This window comes from Geotrypetes seraphini, chromosome 9 (genome assembly GCF_902459505.1).
Source record: "Geotrypetes seraphini chromosome 9, aGeoSer1.1, whole genome shotgun sequence".
In the NCBI taxonomy this organism is placed as follows: Eukaryota; Metazoa; Chordata; class Amphibia; order Gymnophiona; family Dermophiidae; genus Geotrypetes; species Geotrypetes seraphini.
In genome coordinates, this window is record NC_047092.1 from 104,925,223 (window position 1) to 104,944,552 (window position 19,330).

The 19,330-nt window shown below is 44.5% G+C and overlaps 1 protein-coding gene across 6 annotated transcripts in view; it reads right to left on the reverse strand.

Moving 5' to 3' along the window:
• Nucleotides 1-19,330, reverse strand: part of WDR53 (WD repeat domain 53) — a 206,116-nt gene that overhangs the window by 63,806 nt on the left and 122,980 nt on the right. For 5 of the 6 annotated variants that reach the window (XM_033958149.1, XM_033958150.1, XM_033958148.1 and 2 more), the window contains one exon: nt 9,345-9,846. In XM_033958149.1, coding sequence (XP_033814040.1) covers nt 9,345-9,824 — 480 coding nt within the window. In that variant the 5' untranslated portion in view covers nt 9,825-9,846. Of the gene's footprint in view, nt 1-4,511; nt 4,536-9,344; nt 9,847-19,330 lie in introns of those variants that run through there. The other variant, XM_033958152.1, reaches the window with a different exon arrangement.

The following is a 19,330-nucleotide window of genomic DNA, read 5'->3' on the forward strand; positions in this document are numbered from 1 at the left end:
TTTCTGTTTAGTTTCAATTTGAAGTTGATTGTCCAATGTTCTATTTCTGTCATGATATGAGAAATGTATTCTGAGGTTTCGTTTGTTATGCTGTTCACTGGGATTAAAATGGAAATGTCATCTGATAACTTTTGCAGTAAGTGTCCCAAGGATGATATGAAGATGTTGAATAGTGTGATAGTGGTGAACCCTGTGGTACTCCTGAGGGGTTTTTCCAGGAGTTTGAGTATGTCCCATCACTAACTACACGGTATGATCTCTTTGTTAGGAAACCCTGTATCCAGTTCCTTACTCTTCCCATAAGTCCTATTTCATCTAGGCAGTGTAGCATTATTTCGTGATAAATAAGATCAAAAGCACTGCTGAAGTCTACCGGTAGTTGTAAAATCAGTGCACTTTTTCCTTTCCTGAATAAATCATATAGGTGATTTAGGATTGAAGTAGAGAGCTGCACGGGAACGGGGATGACGGGAATCCCGCGGGACCCGCGGGGATCCCGCGGGTTCCCCCTTTGGGTCACGGGGATCCCGTGGGGACGCCCCCTAGGGTCGCAGGGATCCCATGGGGACGCCCCCTAGGGTCGCGGGGATCCCGTGGGGACGCCTCCGAGGGTCACGGGGTTCCTGCGGGGTTGGATCGCAGTACACTGCATTTGAGCCGCGAGGGTAGTCTCCTCCTCCTTACCTGCACTGTCGCAGCACACAGCCGAACGGAAGTCTTCCCGATGTCAGCGCTGACGTCGGAGGGAGGGCTTAAGCAAAGCCCTCCCTTCCTCCGACGTCAGCGCTGACATCAGGAAGACTTCCGGTCGGCTGTGAGCGGCAGGGCAGGTAGGAAGAAGGCAATGGCGAACGAAAGAGGGGGGAGGGGGCGGTCCGCCCCGAAGAATGTGCACAGCCGGTCAGGTCCCCCGATCGACCGACAACAGGCCCGGCCGACAAACCTCCCTGCCCTGTAGCCGCGAATCTAAATTACCTCTTACAGCAGCTTCAATACTCCAGCTGCTGTAAGAAGGTAATTTAGATTCGCGGCTACAAGACAGGGAGATTTGTCCGACCGGGCCTGTTCTGTTGTCGGTCGGGTGCGGAAACGCCACAAAGGTAAGGGGCAGGGAGGGAGGAAAGGTGGAGTGGAGAAGAAAAGACGCTTAAGGGGGGAGAAGGTCGCTGAAAGCACTGGGGAAGACAAAGGAGTGGAGAAGGACGCTGAAAGGACATGGGGTAAACGGGAGGAGGGGGGGAAGGATGCTGAAAGCACATGTTGAAGACAGAGGGGGGTGAAGGACCCTGAAAGCACTGGGGAAGACAAAGGGGTGGAGAATGCCACTGAAAGGACATGGGGAAAACAGGGGTGGAGAAGGCCACTGAAAGGAAATGGGGAAAACAGGGGGGGAGAAGGCCGATGAAAGGATATGGGGAAGACAGAGGGGGGAGAAGGCCGCTGAAAGGACATGGGGAAGACAGAGGGGGGAGAAGGCCGCTGAAAGGACATGGGGAAGACAGAGGGGGGAGAAGGACGCTGAAAGGACATGGGGAAGGCAGAGGGGGGAGAAGGATGCTGCCTGACAGGACATGGGGAAGATGGTGGGGGAGAAGGACACTGGAAGGAAATGGGGAAGAGGGAATGGGGAGAAGACCCTGGCAGGGAAGAAGACAGAGGTGCCAGACTATGGGGGGAGTGGAAGGAAAAAGATGGGTGCCAGACCAATTTGGAAGGGGGGAGAAAGGGAGAGGCACAGTAACAGAGCAAATGGAAGACACAGAGAGAAGAGAGGCAGTGGATGGAAGGAATTGAATGAGAATATGAAGAAAGCAGAAACCAGGCAACAAAGGTAGGAAAAAAATTCTTTTTTTTTTTTTTTTGCTTAAGGATAAAGTAGTATATTAGTTGTGTTGATAAAAATTTATAAACATTAGAGGCTCTGGTAGAAACCTGTTTACAAAGTATGTATTCTTCCCAATTAATATTTCCAAATTAATAAAGTCTTTTTGCTTATTTTTAAATGGGTTTCTACCAGAGCCTTTAATTCAGTAGCATAATTAAATAACTATTTCTGTAGTTTATAGGGACGGGCGGGGACGTAGGGGATTCCTCGCGGGGACGTAGGGGATTCCTCGCGGGGACGGGCGGGGATGGAGGGATTCCTCGCGGGGACGGGTGGGGACGGAGGGATTCCTCGCGGGGACGGGTGGGGACGGGTGGGAGTCCTCACGGGGACGGGTGGGGACGGGTGGGACTTTGGCGGGGACGGGTGGGATTTCTGTCCCCGCGCAACTCTCTAGATTGAAGCCAGGACTGTCTCAGTGCTAAAATCTTTTCTGAATCCTGATTGGTGTTCATTGAGTATGCTAAATTTGTCTATAGTTCACTAGCTCTAAGTTGACCAATCCTTCAAGCAGCTTGGTGAATAAGGGGATGCTTGCTATGGGTCTATAGTTGGTTTCCAGGGCTAGAGAGTTTTTTTGATCTTTAGGGATGGGTGTGATCAGTATATGTCCCATTTCCTCGTGAAATGTTCCTTCTGTGAGGGTGGTTGTTATCCAATTGAATAGATCCTTTCTGAAATCTAGTGAAGCTGTTTTCAAGGTCTTGGAAGGACATACATCCAGTAGGCAGTTTGATTTAGTATATTTATTGTACAGGGTTAGAAATTGGTGCCATTGTGGAGGTTCAAAATGGTTCCAGAGCATGTCTACTCTGGGTTCTTTTTCGTGGGGTCCAAGTTGGAATTCAAAGTTGGGTGAGGATGAGGGTATGGTTGCTCTTACGTCTAAGATTTTATTGTTGAAAAAAGTGGCAAGGGTTTCTGCCGAGGGTATACATTCAATTTCCTGTAGCAGAATTTGGGTAGTGTTAGTCTGTTTACCAACTTGAACAGTTCTTTGCTATTTGTTTTGGGTGTCCCTATTTTTTGTGCGTAGTGTTTTGTTCATTTTTCTCCAATTAATTTTTTGTAGTTTTTCATTTTTTGTTTCCAGTGTCTTTTGTTTTCCTCTTTGTTTGTTTTTTGCCAGATTCTTTCTAGTTTTCTCAGTTCTTGTTTTAGAATTAGTAATTTAGAGTCGAACCATTCATTTAGTTCCCTTTCTTTCTTTTTGTATGTTTGGAATGGTGCTATTTGGTCTAACATTTCTTTGCTAAACCTTGTCCATTTAGTTGGGAAGTCCTGTATTTCCTCAGTTTTGGGTTGTAGTTTGTAGTGGGCCCAGGATTCTATTGGATTTATAGTTCCTCTTCTGATAACTGTGGTTGGTTTAGGGCTTTTCCTTTAAAATTTGGGTTGGGGTGATTTTTTTTGCCAGTATAAATCAAAATTACATATGTAGTGATCTGACCAGATGCATTTTTCCCAAGTCCCTGTGCTATGATGGATCTTTGGGTCAGGGATTTCTTTTTGCGAAAAGGTAAGCTTTTTCAGGAAAAGGTGGCCTTTTTCGTGTGTTTTCTCTGGTTTTGGTATTATGAAACCTAGAGTTTTTAAGAAAGTGTAAATTTCTATCACGTCTGATTTTCCCACTTGTTCTAGGTGAACGTTTATGTCTCCCAGTAGCAGGTTGTATGTTTCTTTTAGGGTGTTAATAGTGAGGTATTCGAAGAACTCTTCTCTAGTACTAGTCCACTTTTTGGGGGGAATGTAAAATAGTGTCATGGTTAATGCCTCTTCCAGTTGGGTGTTGGTGATTTTGCAAGTTAATATTTCCAGATTTTTTGTGGTTTTGGAGTCTATTTTGCTATAATCATAGGATTCTTTTAAGATTATTGCTATCCCACCCCCTTTTTTCCAGTTTCTAAATAGAGGTATTATTTTGTAACCCTGGGGAAGCATTTCTTTCATAATTGTATCGGTGTCTGAAACCATCCATGTTTCAGTCAGAAATAGGAAGTCAGGGTTCGTTTGCGTCAGCCAATCGTGTAGTATTTGAGCTTTGTTTCTTAATGAACGGGTGTTGAGGTAATATCCCTTGAGGTTATCATATTTAGTTGGGGGTGGGTGTTCTAAGGCATTCTATTTTTTTAAATTTTCTTTCCTTGGTCTTGTTTCTGTGGAGCTTGAATGAATTGCGAGCTCTATTTACCACAGGTATTTGTAATGGGCCTAGCTTTGAATATTCATATAGAAATTGATGTGGGTTCGTTGGTTTGCTCGTCTTAGTTGGTCTATGCCAAGAAAAATGAATAGGAATTGGTTTGGGGTTGTTTTCATCGTTGCACCTGCTTCTATAACATTTTAAATAAAGTATTCCCAGTATCAGTAGATATTTGTTGAGGGTCACCATTTTGGCTAGTGTTTAGACTGCTTGGGAGGAGAGGAGTAGAATATCGGGGGGTAGACAGGGGAAATGGGGCAATACAATGGTGCAATGCAATAGTATCAGCTATAACAGGTTGCATTACCGTGATATCAACTATAACAGGTTGCAATACAATGATATCAGTTATAACAAGATTATACTTATCAGGAGGATTTTGAAGTCAATCACATTTGTCGCTTCACAAAGGCGCGTACGCACCTTTGCCGTGCGCCTTCGCTGGTGCGCCGAATGGCTGAGCACCATTGGCGCCACTCGCTTTAGAAAGAAACCCCCGCTACACTTAGCATGGATCAATACTGATTCAGATCGATGCATGAAGAGGAGGTACCAGTGCCATATTACATCAAGTGGTATTGAAGGTGTCACAGGCGTCGAAGCGTGAGTACCTGAAAAGGCAATGCGCTTCAGAATGACAACTTGTATCACCTATGAAGCCATGCATCAAATAATAATAATAATAAATTTATTCTTTTATACCTTCATTACCAAAAGTTATAGGCGGTTTACACCATAAGAAACTGAACAATCAGCGAAATACATTCATAACATAAAAATAAAATCATTATAAAAAGTTAAAAATGAATTGCAATCTTAAAAATACCCAACTAAGTAATAAATTTGTCAAACAAAGATGACTTAACTAATTTTCAAAAAGAACAGTAAGATATGGCTTGATGAAAACATTTACCAAGTCAGGATTGTAATTTACCTGCCTGAAATGCTAAGGTCTTATCAAAAAAGGTCTTATATCTGACACCATTTGGCTTAGGATAGGCAAATAAGTAAGAACTTCTTGTATTCCTTGATGGTCTATATAACTCAAAATGAGGAGACAAGTAAATTGGAGACTCTCCTGATATCAACTTAAAGCAAATGCAAGAAAATTTAAATAGAACTCTTGCTTCCAATGCTAACCAGTGCAACAAACGATAATATGGTCATTCTTCTTCAGACCAAATATCAGTCGAACCGCGATATTCTGAATAGACCATGGTATTCTGAATAGACACGATGCTCAATTGGCAGGGCACTGTCCACTGCGATGCATCTCTGCTGTTAAGGGCATCTCGAAGTAGTTGAGACAACGGCAACTGAAAGGCATGCATCAAATAGACTCGATGCTAATATGCCACCCAATGCAAACAAGTTCCAGTCGCTGGAAGTCCGACTCCAAACCTAATAAAGAAAAAGAAACAAGAGAAGAAAAACTGACATTCATCAATAATATTTGTCTTCTTCTAATATATAGTCCCGAAGTCAGATCCAGTCAGAGAGGATGAGTCAGGGTGGAGTAGGAACAAGGCCGAAAATCCATTGATGATCACGGATGGAAATTTGTGTGAAGGCTGCTAAACACCGGAAGAAGTGAAGAAAGTTCAACATTTCTTTTCCTTTCTACTTTTCTTCTTTGTTTTTGAAAGAAAAGTACACAACAGATATAATACAGTTGAAAATATTTAGAAATAACAGGAAGGCAACTCAACGGAGTAACAAAAGATATGTCTTCGTCACTCTGTGGAAAACGAAAAACTGATTACCTTACAAGCTGGCGTTGGGTGGGCAGGCACTCATGCACGCGCGGTACAGGCAATCTAAAAGCTTTCAAAAGCTTAAAGTGACACTATACTTTTCACTGTCTGTACTGAGGCTCCGTGGATGACATCACTCACATGTGACAATATGCTGCCTGCTTATCTAGGGGTAACCTTCCTTGCACATGTACAAAAGGCATTTCTAAACTAAACCCTTAGTGAGCTGTAAAAGGAATTCCTGCTTACCATCGGATCCCCAGGGGGTGCAATCCACCAGGTGACCAGAATGTCTCTTCTAGGGCAATGAGCCAGTAGTAGACCCCCAGTTCCCTGGGCAGTTGTAGAATTTCAGCATGGGGAAGGAAGTCACTGGCCTGAACTGTCTGCTGATATCAGTCTTAGATAATTCAGAGAAAAAGCTCACAAGTCTCTGTGAAGACAGGTATTCTCTCTTACAAGGAACAACATGAGGGAACTCTTCTCTGATCTTAGGTCTTGTGTGGCACACACAGTCACTTCAGCTCCCCTCTCCTCCTACACTTGTATCTTTCTCTTCCAACGTTTACTACCCCTTTCTTCCTTTGTCTTACTTTTTAAGGTGTCTTCTCCCCTCTTCCCAGGTATTTTCAGAGATCAATCAATGGCTGACTTGCAGGAGTAACTCGGGTCACTTAGCTCAAGCCATGAGGCCTGCTGGACAGTATCAGATATAACATAAGCCATCCAATAGATAAGTCTTAAAGCGCCAAATATCAGTTTCCATACATTCTTTGGGGAAAGCAAGGGGTCCAGTGTTTCAGTGTTGATACAAGGTGGCTTCACACACACAGCTTGCAGAAATTCCAAGGTGCTTTAAGAGTGAGAGAAAATGGTGTTTGCTAACTCTGTCCCAGCACAAAATGGAGGTGCAGAAATAGCCCTACACCGCGAGCTGACTTCAGGCAGAAAGGCACGAGTGGTACAGGTGGTCTCGAGACTTCTAAAGAAGTTAAAATAGCAGTACACTTTTGCACTATCCATACCGGGGCTCCGAGGATGATGTCACCCATCTGTGAGATTATGCTGCCAGGTTCCACAACTGAATTAAAAATGAATTGCATGCCAGAGACTTCCATTAAGAAGCTATACATACATAGTTGGCTAGCCAAAAAGTGGAAGAGCTAACACACTTGATGAAAGGACTGCTTTGAGCAGAATTGTAAATGAAATATCACATATATTTGTAGTTATTTAAAATGCAGGAACTAAAACAATACAAAGAGGAAAAAAGGAAAGGAAGTGGCCGAGAGCCAAGAATTTTCCCACCCTTCATGCAACTATTAGCCCCAAAAGCACACATGAGAGAGCTGTGAAGATAAAATTTTCTGGAGAAAGCAGTTTACCTCATGAAATAAATAGTACCTCAATTAACAGAACAAGCAGAAAGCCTTTAGCCTCTTCAAATCCTTAAACTACAGCATAGAGAATGCAAGGGGGGTGGAGGGTGAGGAGGGACTTGGCACCACTGAATGTCACCCTGGCTCCATGCAAGCTTTCAACATATTGAAAGGAGCATAAATTGCCTATTAGGATCCTCCTGCTCTATGAAAACACAGATACCAACGGGATCAGGAGCTGTGTTGAGAGGCACCAAGGAAGAGTTTGCACGTTTCCACCATCCACTGGGAGACAGAGAAAAATACTGAACATTCTATGGTTGCAAGATATCCTAAATCAGGGACTCAAAGTCCCTCCTTGAGGGCTGCAATCCAGTCGGGTTTTCAGGATTTCCCCAATGAATATGCATTGAAAGCAGTGCATGCACATAGATCTCATGCATATTCATTGGGGAAATCCTGAAAACCCGACTGGATTGCGGCCCTCAAGGAGGGTCAAGTCACAAAGAACTACTTTTTCCCTGTCTCCATCTGCTGGTCAACGGACACAATCCATTGCTTCTGGACTGGTCCACTATGGACAAAAAGGAAATATATGCTTATAACTCTCTATTATGAGAAGTTCAGTTTGTGAATTTTCTGAATGGTGAGCCTCTATTGGGAGGGAAACTACTGACAAAGGTTTAGATTTTTAGGACAGTGGGCCTTGCTGCTGGGCCAGGTATTAATATGTAATATTGGAAACAATATGAGGGGGCATAATAAAAAAACATGTCTAAGTCCGTTTTGGACCTAAGTCGCTAGTCGCCCAAAGTTGGACATGTCTAAAGTCCATTCCCCAAAAATACACCCCCCCCAAGTTTCTTTTCAAAAAATTGTCTACTTTTACAACCAGCTGTTTGATCGTCCAGACTGCTAAGCCATCTATCATTCTCATCCAAAAATTTGCCAAGTCAAAAAAGCCTAGAACCAGACCTTTTGGATGTGGGTGGGGTCAGCAAAGTGATGGACTGGATATTCAGACATGGCATCAGAGTAGTGGGGCACCTTAAAGGGCATTGCTGTGAACTTCACAAAAAGGGTACCACATAAACATCTCACCACAACTCCCTTATAGGTCATGGTGAACCCCCCAAAACCCACTAATACCCACCTGTCTACCACCCTAATAGTCCTTATGGCTGCAGGTGCCACCTATATGGCAGTACAAAAGGGATTTGGGGGAGGTGCACGTTTCACCATGAATGTAGTGGTTAGAGTGGCTTATGGGCCTGGGTCCTCCTCTCTATGGTTCACTAGCCCACCCCCCAGATCACTTAAGCCACCTCTGTGCAGCTCTACTAGGCTTTCCTATGCCACGTGCTGATGCTCTGGAGGCATGTGTATGTTTTTATTCCGATTGGCAGAGTGGGGGGGGGGGTGGCGGGTGTCAGTGATTACTGGGGGAGTGTGTGGGGGTCTGTACTTTGTGTCTTCAGTGGTTATCTGGTCACTTTGGATACCTTTTTGCCACTTAGACCTGTTTTAAGATGGCCTAAGTCACTACGTATAAGTTTGTCTAGGCAGTCTCGTTAAACTTTTGGTTATACTTGCAGTATGACTAAGTCTAGGTCGGCCCAAATCCTGCCCTCACCACTCCTCCTAAAATGTCCCTTTCAGTTCTGGGTGTACAGCAGCATTGAAAAGGCTTAAGTTTTTTTTAGATACGTCTAAAATCCGTTTCGGTTATTGGCACTTGGACTTGTCTTTTAGATCGTCCAAGTACCGATTTAGGTGGGATTTTAGACGTATTTGTCTTTTGATTATGAGCCCCTATATGTATAAATGTGTACATACTAGTGAGTTTTGTAATGATGTATAACTTCACTGAATGTAGTAGGCCAGAAAGGCAATACATAAATTAGATGTATGCTCTGTATCAAAACCGAGGGGCTTCTATCTAAAACTGTTTTAAATTACTGGGGGCTACACTACTGTTGTCTGGAATGGTTTTAGTTAAAAATGTCTGCAAGTCTAAACCAAGTTTGGAAACTACTGGACCAGTTGTGTTTCATAACCATTCAGGCTTTAGAAGTTACAACTTCTAAAAGCTCATATTTGTCACCAAGTAACACTGTTATCACCTGCATATCCAGGCCACATGACACCAAGCTCTGGGGTCTCTGAGGCTGAAAGGTCACAGCAGAACAAATATTGGAATGCTTCCTCAGGCACCGGTTGACCTTCTTGCTCTCCAGGTCTACAACTATTATAGTCCCCGAGTCATCTGCAGCAGCCAGGAGGTTGCCTGCTTCATTGACCGAGATGCAGTTTATCTCATCCTCATTTACATGGAAGAACTCCACAGGTATCGTGAGAGCACGTACATCCAGCACACTAACCATTTCACCATGAGACACATACAACCTGTTGTGGCAGCTGGGAGAAAAAGCCACACTGGTGACATCCTCTGCTCCATCCAGTTTTGTGTGTCCTGACACAATGCCTTGTTCACTCCAGGTCGTAAGTTCTCCCCTTTCGGCACCAGAAACTACCAGGCCTTCTGTATTTGCATTCAGACACAGGATAGAGTAGGAATGGCCACAGGTCCACTTAAGCGTCATGGCTCCTCAGGAGAGTGAAGATCTGCAGGAAAGGCAAAAAAAAAAACTAAACAAACCCAAAACTCTCAGATGCACCCCGAGTATAATAAAGTGTTCCTTCAATGAAACAAGTCATTGTTAACAAGAGACTTTTGACTTGTTTTGTGAATCTATTTCTATGCATGGCAGATTTTCCTGAACTCAGAGAATAATTACTTCTTATGCTTAAATTTTTCATTGTGTTCTATCCTGTGCTGGGAGGGTCATCAAATGTCAGCATATAATTGAAAAGATAACTTCTAAAACCTGCAAAGTATGAAAAGCTATTCTCTGGATAAACGCAAGTTTTTATTTTCAACAATTCTTTCCAACATAAAATTTTGCACTGAATATCTTAGGGCCCTTTTAACTAAGCCTCGGTAAAGGCACTAAAGCTCATTCTATTCCTAATCAGTTTTGGTGCATTTACTGCAGCAGCATTGCTACCGTAGCTTTGTGAAAGGGGCCCTTAGACTTTACAAATTCATTTTAATGCAGATTTAAATGCAGATTTTACAAAACTTAACAAGTTTTGGAATTCACTTCTTAAATTAAAATTACTGCATCCTTGCAAGTGTAAACACAGAGCCAAGGACTGTTATCGAAGATAGACTGAGAAACATATTCTAAGACCAACGAAGGGAAGGTTAGGTTCTTAACCTCGATAATCTTCTTTCTAATAGAAAGGAACAAGTCTTGATTCAATAGGTTATTCACCTCTAATTGCTAGTTGTATAGGAGTCATCTACATTTTTTCAGCTCTACCTTCTGCATCACTGAGCTGGGCTGTAGCTCCTCAGTTCATACCAAAGCAGTTGATCACCTCTATGAGGAGAAATAACCAGGAGGGGTACGGAGACTTCCCGGAGAAAGCCAATTCTGCTGTGCTCTGCAATGATTCCAATTAAACAAGTCAATTTTAATAGGAAAATAACCCAAAACAAGGTCAAGGTTCCAATGTGTATTTTCGTTACAACTTTTAATAAAAGCATTGTACTTTTTTTAACCCCTGGCTCCAAGTTTTGGTTCCATTTTGTGTGACTTTTGGAACGAACACCCACCTACCTGAGTACAACCAGCACAAACACTTATGTAGTTCTCACAGTCTCTTCTTTGCTTCCTTGCAAGAGAGAATTAAGTCTTCACTCTTCGGACTTGTCTAACAGTAGAAAACCAAGTCATGTGGTAATACATACATGTCCAAGATAGTAAGCAGGCTAAATTAAATCTAACAGGGCGGGCCTTCAACACTCATATGCTTTTCTACTAGAAAGCACAGTTACTAACCGTAAAGCACAGTTACTTACCGTAACAGTTGTTATCCAGGGACAGCAGGCAGCTATTCTCACATATGGGTGAGGTCATCCATGGAGCCCTGATGCGGACAGCCTTGCAAGCAGACTTGCTTGTAAAAACTCAGAAGTTTCGAGTCTGCCGCACCGCGTATGCGCGAGTGCCTTCCTGCCCAGCACATGGCGAATCTCCTCAGTTCAGATAGCTAGCAGAGAAGACAACCAGGGGAGGTGGGTGGATTGTGAGACTAGCTGCCTGTTGTCCCTGAATAAAGCACAGTTACTTACTATAACAGGTGTTATCCAGGGACAGTAGGCAGCTATTCTCACATATGGGGTGACGTCATCAACGGAGCCCGGATGCGGACACCTCGCAAGCAGACTTGCTTGAAGAAACTCAAAGTTTCGAGTTGCTCGCACAGCGCATGCGTAAGTGCCTTCCCGCCCAGCGCAAGGCGCGTCTCCTCAGTTCAGATAGCTAGCAGAGAAGCCAACCAAAGGAGGTGGGTGGGTTGTGAGAATAGCTGCCTGCTGTCCTTGGATAACACCTGTTATGGTTAGTAACTGTGCTTTATCCCAGGACAAGCAGGCAGGTATTCTCACATATGGGTGACCTCCAAGCTAACCAGAATGGGATGGTGAGAGTGTTGGCAATTTAGGAGAATAAATTTTGTAATACTGTTTGGTCAAACTGTCCATCCTGTCTGGAGAAAGTATCCAGACAATAGTGAAAAGTAAAGGTATGAACCGAGGACCAAGTAGCAGCTCTACAAATTTCCTCAATAGGTGTAGATCTGAGGAAAGCTACTGAAGCTGCCATTGCTCTGACTTTATGGGCTGTGACTTTACTATGAAGGGGTAATCCAGCCTGGGCATAGCAGAAAGAGATACAAGCCGCCATCCAGTTGGAGATGGTACGCTTAGAAATAGGTTGGTCCAACTTATTTGGATCGAAGGAAACAAAAAGTTGAGGAGCAGTTCTGTGTGGTTTGGTGCGTTCCAAGTAGAAGGCCAAGGCACGTTTACAGTCCAGAGTATGAAGAGCTGATTCTCCAGGATGAGAATGAGGGTTTGGAAAACATACTGGAAGGACGATGGATTGGTTGAGATGAAATTCCGAGACCACTTTAGGTAGGAATTTAGGATGAGTATGAAGAACCACCTTGTCATGATGGAACACAGTGAATGGTGGGTCAGTTACTAAAGCTTGCAGTTCACTGACTCTTCGAGCGGAAGTGAGGGCTATGAGAAACACCACTTTCCAAGTGAGATACTTCAGATGAGCCTTATTGATTGGTTCAAATGGAGACTTCATGAGTTGAGAAAGGACAACATTGAGGTCCCAAACCACAGGAGGCGGTTTGAGGGGGGTTAAAATTAAAGAGACCTTTCATAAATTTGGAAACCACTGGATGAGCAGAGAGGGGTTTCCCTTCAATAGGCTGATGGAAAGCCGCAATTGCACTGAGATGGACTCAGATAGATGTAGACTTGAGGCCAGAATTGGATAAGTGCAACAAGTAGTCCAAAACAGAAGATAAGGAGGAATGCTGAGGCTCTGTATGATGAGAAAAACACCACATAGAAAATCTAGTCCACTTTTGGTGATAGCATTGTCTATTGGTAGGCTTCCTAGAAACTTCTAAGACATCTCTTACAGATTGAGAAAACTGAAGAGGAGTTACGTTGAAAGGTACCAAGCTGTCAGGTGTAGAGACTGCAGGTTGGGATGAAGCAGAGATCCTTGACTCTGTGTAAGCAGAGAAGGAAAAACTGGTAGAAGGTATGGCTCCCTGGTGCTGAGTTGAAGTAGAAGGGAGTACCAAGGTTGTCTTGGCCACCGAGGAGCGATGAGAATCATGGTGGCATGATCATTCTTCAACTTGACCAGAGTCTTGAGAATGAGAGGGAATGGAGGGAATGCATAGAGGAAGAGATTCGTCCATTCCAGAAGAAAAGCATCTGCCTTGAAGCGGTGAGGAGAGTATATCCTGGAGCAGAACTGAGGCAGTTTGAAGTTGGGGGGGAGCCGCTATCTGAGAAGTTCCCCATTGTGAAAAAATTTGATGAAGAGGCGAGGAATGGAGAGTCCATTCGTGAGGTTGTAGAAGACGACTCAAGTTGTCTGCCAAGCAATTCTTCGCCCCTTGAATGTAGACAGCTTTGAGGAATGTGTTGTGGCGGATTGCCCAGTCCCAAACCTTCATCGTTTCTTGACAAAGGGAGGCAGAGCCGGTCCCTCCTTGTTTGTTGACATAATACATGGTCGCGAAGATGTTGAAAAGCGTTGAGAGCCTTGAAAATCGCTCTGAGTTCCAACAGATTTATGTGACATTGACGATCCGTACTGGTCCAGTGGCCTCGAGTATGGAGACCATCTAGATGAGCACCCCAAGGGTAGGTCGAAGAGTCTGTCGTGAGGACCTTTTGATGAGGGGGAGTTTGAAAAAGAAAGCCTCTGGAATGATTGGAAGAGAGCATCTACCAACGGAGAGACTTCTTGAAAGGAGTGACTGAAATGTGTTGGGAAGGAGGGTCGCAAACTTGCGTCCATTGAGATGCCAGGGTCCACTAAGGAATGCTGAGGTGAAGTCTGGCATAAAAGGAGTCACATGGAGGCCATGTAACCCTGAGGTACCATCATGTGTCTCGCTGAGATGGAAGAGCGGGAAGACACTGTATGACAGAGTTGAAGATTTTCCAGACGTGGTTGTGGAAGGAATGCTCTGAGTTGGACAATGTCCAGAACAGCTTCAATGAATTCTAGTGTCTGTGAGGGTTGAAGTTGAGATTTGGGAAAGTTGATTTCGAATCCCAAACTTTGCAGGAACCAGGTAGTCCGTTGGGTCGCTACAATAACCCCTTGAGATGTAGAATCTTTGATGAGCCAGTCGTCGAGGTAGAGAAATACCTGAAGACCATGATTCCGGGGAGCTGCCGCTTCCACTACCAGGCACTTGGTGAAAACTCTGGGAGATGAAGCAAGGTCGAAGGGTAGTACTCTGTATTGAAAATGCAGATTCCCCACCTGAAATCTGAGATATTGACGGGAGGCCGGATGAATGGGGATATGGGTGTTGGCCTCCTTGAGATCCAGAGAGCATAACCAGCCGTTCTGCTCGAGAAAGGGATAAAGAGATGCCAGGGACAACATTCAAAACTTTTCTTTGACTAAAAATTTGTTGAGAGCCCTGAGATCCAGAATGGATCGCAGATCGCCCGTCTTCTTCGGAACAAGGAAGTAACGGGAGTAAAACCCCTGTTCTGCTATTCCAAGGGAACTAGTTCGATGGCATAGAGAGAAAGCAGAGTTTGAGCTTCCTGAAGAAGAAGGGCGGTCTGGGATGGATTGGAAAGATACTCTCTTGGAGGAAGCTCTGGTGGAACCTGAGTGAAATGAAGAGAGTATCCTTTTCTGATGATGGTAAGCACCCAGAGGTCGGATGTAATTATCGTCCATCAGTTGTAAAAATGATGGAGACGACCTTCTATAGGGGGAAAAGGAGACAGAGACAGAACGGTGGAGGTTATGCTCTGTGGTAAACAGTCAAAAAGGCTGAGAAGCTTTAGGTGCAGCAGAAGGTTGGGGTTTCTGTTGCTTCTGAGGTTGATGTTTTTCAGAGGAGGGCGAGTATAAGGAACCGCCTTTGGAGTAAAACGCCTTTGATAGATAAGAGCAGGGCATGCAAGCTTGGCAGGAGCTGGCTTTGGTTTAGGTCTATTTATTTATTTAGATTTTTATCCTGTCCTCCCAGTAGCTCAGAACGGTTTACAAGTAAACATTCACAATGGAGTGAATTGGACATACAAGATTATACAGTAGATTTAAATACTTGGACATACGAGACTGTGCAGCAGTTATAGGGACTATACAGCAAATTAAGAACAGTAATTTAAATATAAGCGACTCCAGAAAATACTTCTTCACTGAAAGAGTGGTGGATCATTGGAACAAACTCCCCCTGCAGGTGATTGAGGCCAGCAGCGTGTCGGATTTTAAGAGAAAATAGGATATTCACATGGGATCTCTAAGGGGGTGAAATCAAGGGTGCGGGTATTTGGAATGGGCAGACTTGGTGGGCTATAGCCCTTTTCTGCCGTCATTTTCTATGTTTCTGTTTCTATGTTTCTAGATACAAGTTATTTGAGTATAGGCTGAGAGTGGACTATACAGAAATTTAGGCAGAAGATTAAAATAGAGAAAGAAGGGTAGAGGTGGGGTTTAAGGGGTTGGGTATAGACCGAGGGTGACCTTTAGTTGAAGAGGAGGGTCTTTACCATTTTCCGGAATGTCATTAGTGAATTCTGTAGTCTGAGTTGAGGGGGGAGTTGGCTCCAGAGTTGGGGAATGACGTGGCTGTAGGAGCGTTTACGGGCGGTTTCTGAGAGGAGGGACCTTCCAGGGGGAATGCAGTGTTCTCCCCAGGGCCTTTCACCCGGGCGCTCCGCCCAGATAATTTAGATGAGCGCCCGGCTGTAATCTCGAATGCAATCCTGCTGCTGCTGCCGCCATCTGCTCAACATAAAAAAAAAAACCTTCTCACCGGCTTGGAGATTTACCGGGCTGACTCGGCACAGCCTGAATCTCAGGAGCCTGACTTTTTTTTTTTTTTTTAGTTTTTAACGCCAGCAAGCGACTTGAACCCATGCTCCGGGGCTCTAACATGTGCATGCCGCTTCTCTCCAAAACCGGAAGTCACATCCCGAGGGGGGAAGAGAAGGGAAGTCGGCATGCACACGCTCCGAAGCATGGGTTCGCTATAGGAGACAGGTCAGCTTACAACTTGCTCTTGCTTGCTTTGGGCTTTCCTCGCTGCGGGTCCTGCCTACTTTCTGTTTCCATGAAGGCAGGACCCGGCAACGAGGAAGGCCCGAAGCAAGCAAGAGCAGCAAGTTGTAAGCTTCCCTCCGTTGCTGACTTATGGAAGATAGGTCAGCGATGGAAGGAAGTTTACAACTTGCCTTAGTCCTAACATGCGGCCCAAAACGGATCTCACTACCGATATGGCTCTCACTCTGCTCTCCTTTGAAGATCAGCTCAGGAGGCAAGATTTAGCCCGAGATCAGACGAACATTAAAGGGCATTTGAAGGCATCTGAGCAGATTGAGGAGAACATGTCCTCTTTTTCCATGCCTAAAATACCACCTTGTCTAATGTAATCTCTGATCAGATCCTTAAGAGTGATGCAACTATGTATGCTGGACAGTCTCCTCCAGTAAACAGAGCTTTAAAGCCTGCAGCCATACGGAACCAGATGGTCAAAGGGCTCCGAAGTGTAGTATTGCCAAGGGATCTGTCTCACAAGTTTCTGCTGCTGGCAGATGTAAACACAGCACAAGAAATAGAGACTTGTGGCATTCTGTGTGGAAAGCTGATGCATAATGCAGTGGCGTACCTAGGGTATGTGGCACCCGGGGCCCATCATTTTTTGACACCCCCCCCCATGTAAAAAAATATTTTTTTGTAATGACCATGAAACGGAATAAATGGTCAGAATAGAAACAGGCAGTGAAAATTTTCTTATATTCCAAACATAACATAACATAAATTATGTCTGAATTGTCATTACATCAGAAGTACATATGGAGTAGTTGCAGGTGATGCTTGGGACAGTTCTGATTGTGTTAGTTCGGTTTTATGTGTTTTTTGAATAGAAGGGTTTTTATTTCTTTTTGAAGGTTTTGTAGTCTGTGGTCGATGTCAATTGTTTGTAGAGTTGGGGGTCGAGTGTTGCAGCTCGAATGGCTAGGAGGTTGTCGAACAGTTTTTTTCTTTTGACGTTTTTGGTTGGAGGGTGTGTGAATGGTGCGTGAGTTCTCCTATGTCTGGTTGAGGTGGATTGAATTATTTAGCTGAAGAAATTAGTTACCCCCTCATCCCACACACATTAATTCTCTTCCATTTTTGTTCCCATTATAAAAAACACTGATAAGTTCCCAGAAAAAAAATACATTAAAATAAGAAGTGAAAACAAAGGCCCCTACAGATGAGAACATAACATAAGAATAGCCTAACTGGGTCAGACCAATGGTCCATCATGCTCAGTAGCCCATTCTCATGGTAGCCAATCCAGGACACTAATACCTGGTCAAAACCCAAAGAGTAGCAACATTCCATGCTACCGATCCAGGGCAAGCAGACACTTCCCCCATGTCTTAATAACAGATTATGGACTTTTCCTCCAGGAATTTGTCCAAATCTTTCTTAAAACCAGCTACACTATCTGCTTTTACCATAACTTCTGGCCACTTCATTTTTAAGTTTAGATCTTTCCTTTCAAACAGAGACCTTGCTAGATGTCAAATACAGCACAAGGTAACTTCACATGGACTTAGCTGTGCAGGAAATGTGAATCTCCTCATACACTCACCATATAGTGCAAAAATGTGCAAAGGTCTGTTTTTTTCTTTCGATCACTACATAGCCTAATGCCACACAAGCAGCGCTGTTACAAACATATTCTGTAGGTCAATGCTAAGGATAACAAAGTTTCCTTCCTTGGACCAGAAGGAGATACTGATAAACCACTGGAAGAGATCCCAACACAACACCCAAAGACCCACTCAGTGTGTGAACCAGTTGAGTGGAGTGGACTAACTGGGGGGTGGAAATGGGCCCAGAGTTTGCTCAGCAGAATTTCCCAGACCACCTCTTCCTCTCAACACATTGACACGCTGCCACCACCACCACTAGGAACACCTCACTGGGTAGGCCAGCTATGCTATAAACTTTATAAAACACATTATTATATTTTCTTATAAAGCACATATTTTAACTGAACTCTCTGACATCCTCAGCCTTTCCATTCACAAAAATAGAAGGAAGAAAAGTTCCCATTTCCTGCTGTCTCATGTCCCCGGCCTATACAATATTTTTTTTCTGCAGACCCTTCAAAAGTCTGACCAAATCCTCGTTTCACTTGCATTATAAAGTAATGAGGATGCCATCTATCCCCAATCCCAGGTCCTAAAGTCTAAGACAGTAGCGCAAACTAATGCTGCCAGATTCAGGAAAAAAAATTTTGATTCGAATTAGCCTATTGAATTGGTTTTTCAATTCGATTTTCCTGCCCAGTTGGGTGATTTTTTTCAAAACTCCTGGTGGGTTTTATAGCTTTTTCACCCCCTTTGGCTTCTCCTAATCACACTGGCGCTGTGGTGTAAATAAAATAAAGAAACAAAAAGGACTTTTCCTCTCTCTGTTAAATCCTAGCTCACGTTTGCAGTCCAACACCAGCTCTGGCAGGATACACATTTCAAATCTGACATATTATAATCACAAAACAGAAAATAAAATTAATTTTTCTACCTTTTGTTGTCTGGTTATATTTCAAATCTTGTTGATCCAAGGCTCTGGTTTTCTTCTGATAACTTGGGGTCTCCTTCTTTCTTCTTTCTGCATGCTAACCATCCATCTGCCAACTCTGTTCTCCCTTTCCATTTCCCTTCCCTCCCCAGGAAGTCTGGTATCTTTCCTTTTTTTCATCTCCCTCCACAGATCCACCTTTTCTTAACTACCCTTTCATCCGGCATTTCTCCCTCCTTCCCCACCACCCGAGTCCACCATCTCTCCCTTTCTTTTCCCAATTACCCTCCTATCCAGTATCTCTATCCCTCCTCCACACCATCCCTTGTGTCCAATTTCTCTCCCTTTCTGTTCCTTCCCTCCCTAAATCCCATGGTCCATCATCTCTCTCCCTCTCCTCTATTTTCAGACCCATTATTTCTTCCTCCCCCCCAAAGTTTGGCATATGTACGTCTCTTTGAACACCCCCTTCCCTCCGTGTACTTCTAAACCAGGGTCCCCCCCCAAAGGCCTGTCCCCCCTTAAAGGTCTGCCTGTCCCCCCTTGAAGGCCTGCACCCCCCTTGAAGGCCTGTCCCACCTCCTTGAAGGCCTGTCCCCCCCCTTGTAGGCCTGTCCCCCCCCTTGAAGGCCTGCCTGCCTGTCCCCCCCTTGAAGGCCTGTCCCCCCCTTGAAGGTCTGCACCCCCCCCGAAGGCCTGTCCTCCCCCCCTTGTAGGCCTGTCCCCCCCTTGAAGGCCTGCCTGCCTGTCCCCCCTTGAAGGCCTGTCCCCCCTTTTGAAGGTCTGCACCCCCCTGAAGGCCTGTCCTCCCCCCCTTGAAGGCCTGCCTGTCCCCCCCCTTGAAGGCCTGTCCCCCCTTGAAGGCCTTCCTGCCTGTCTGTCACCCCCCT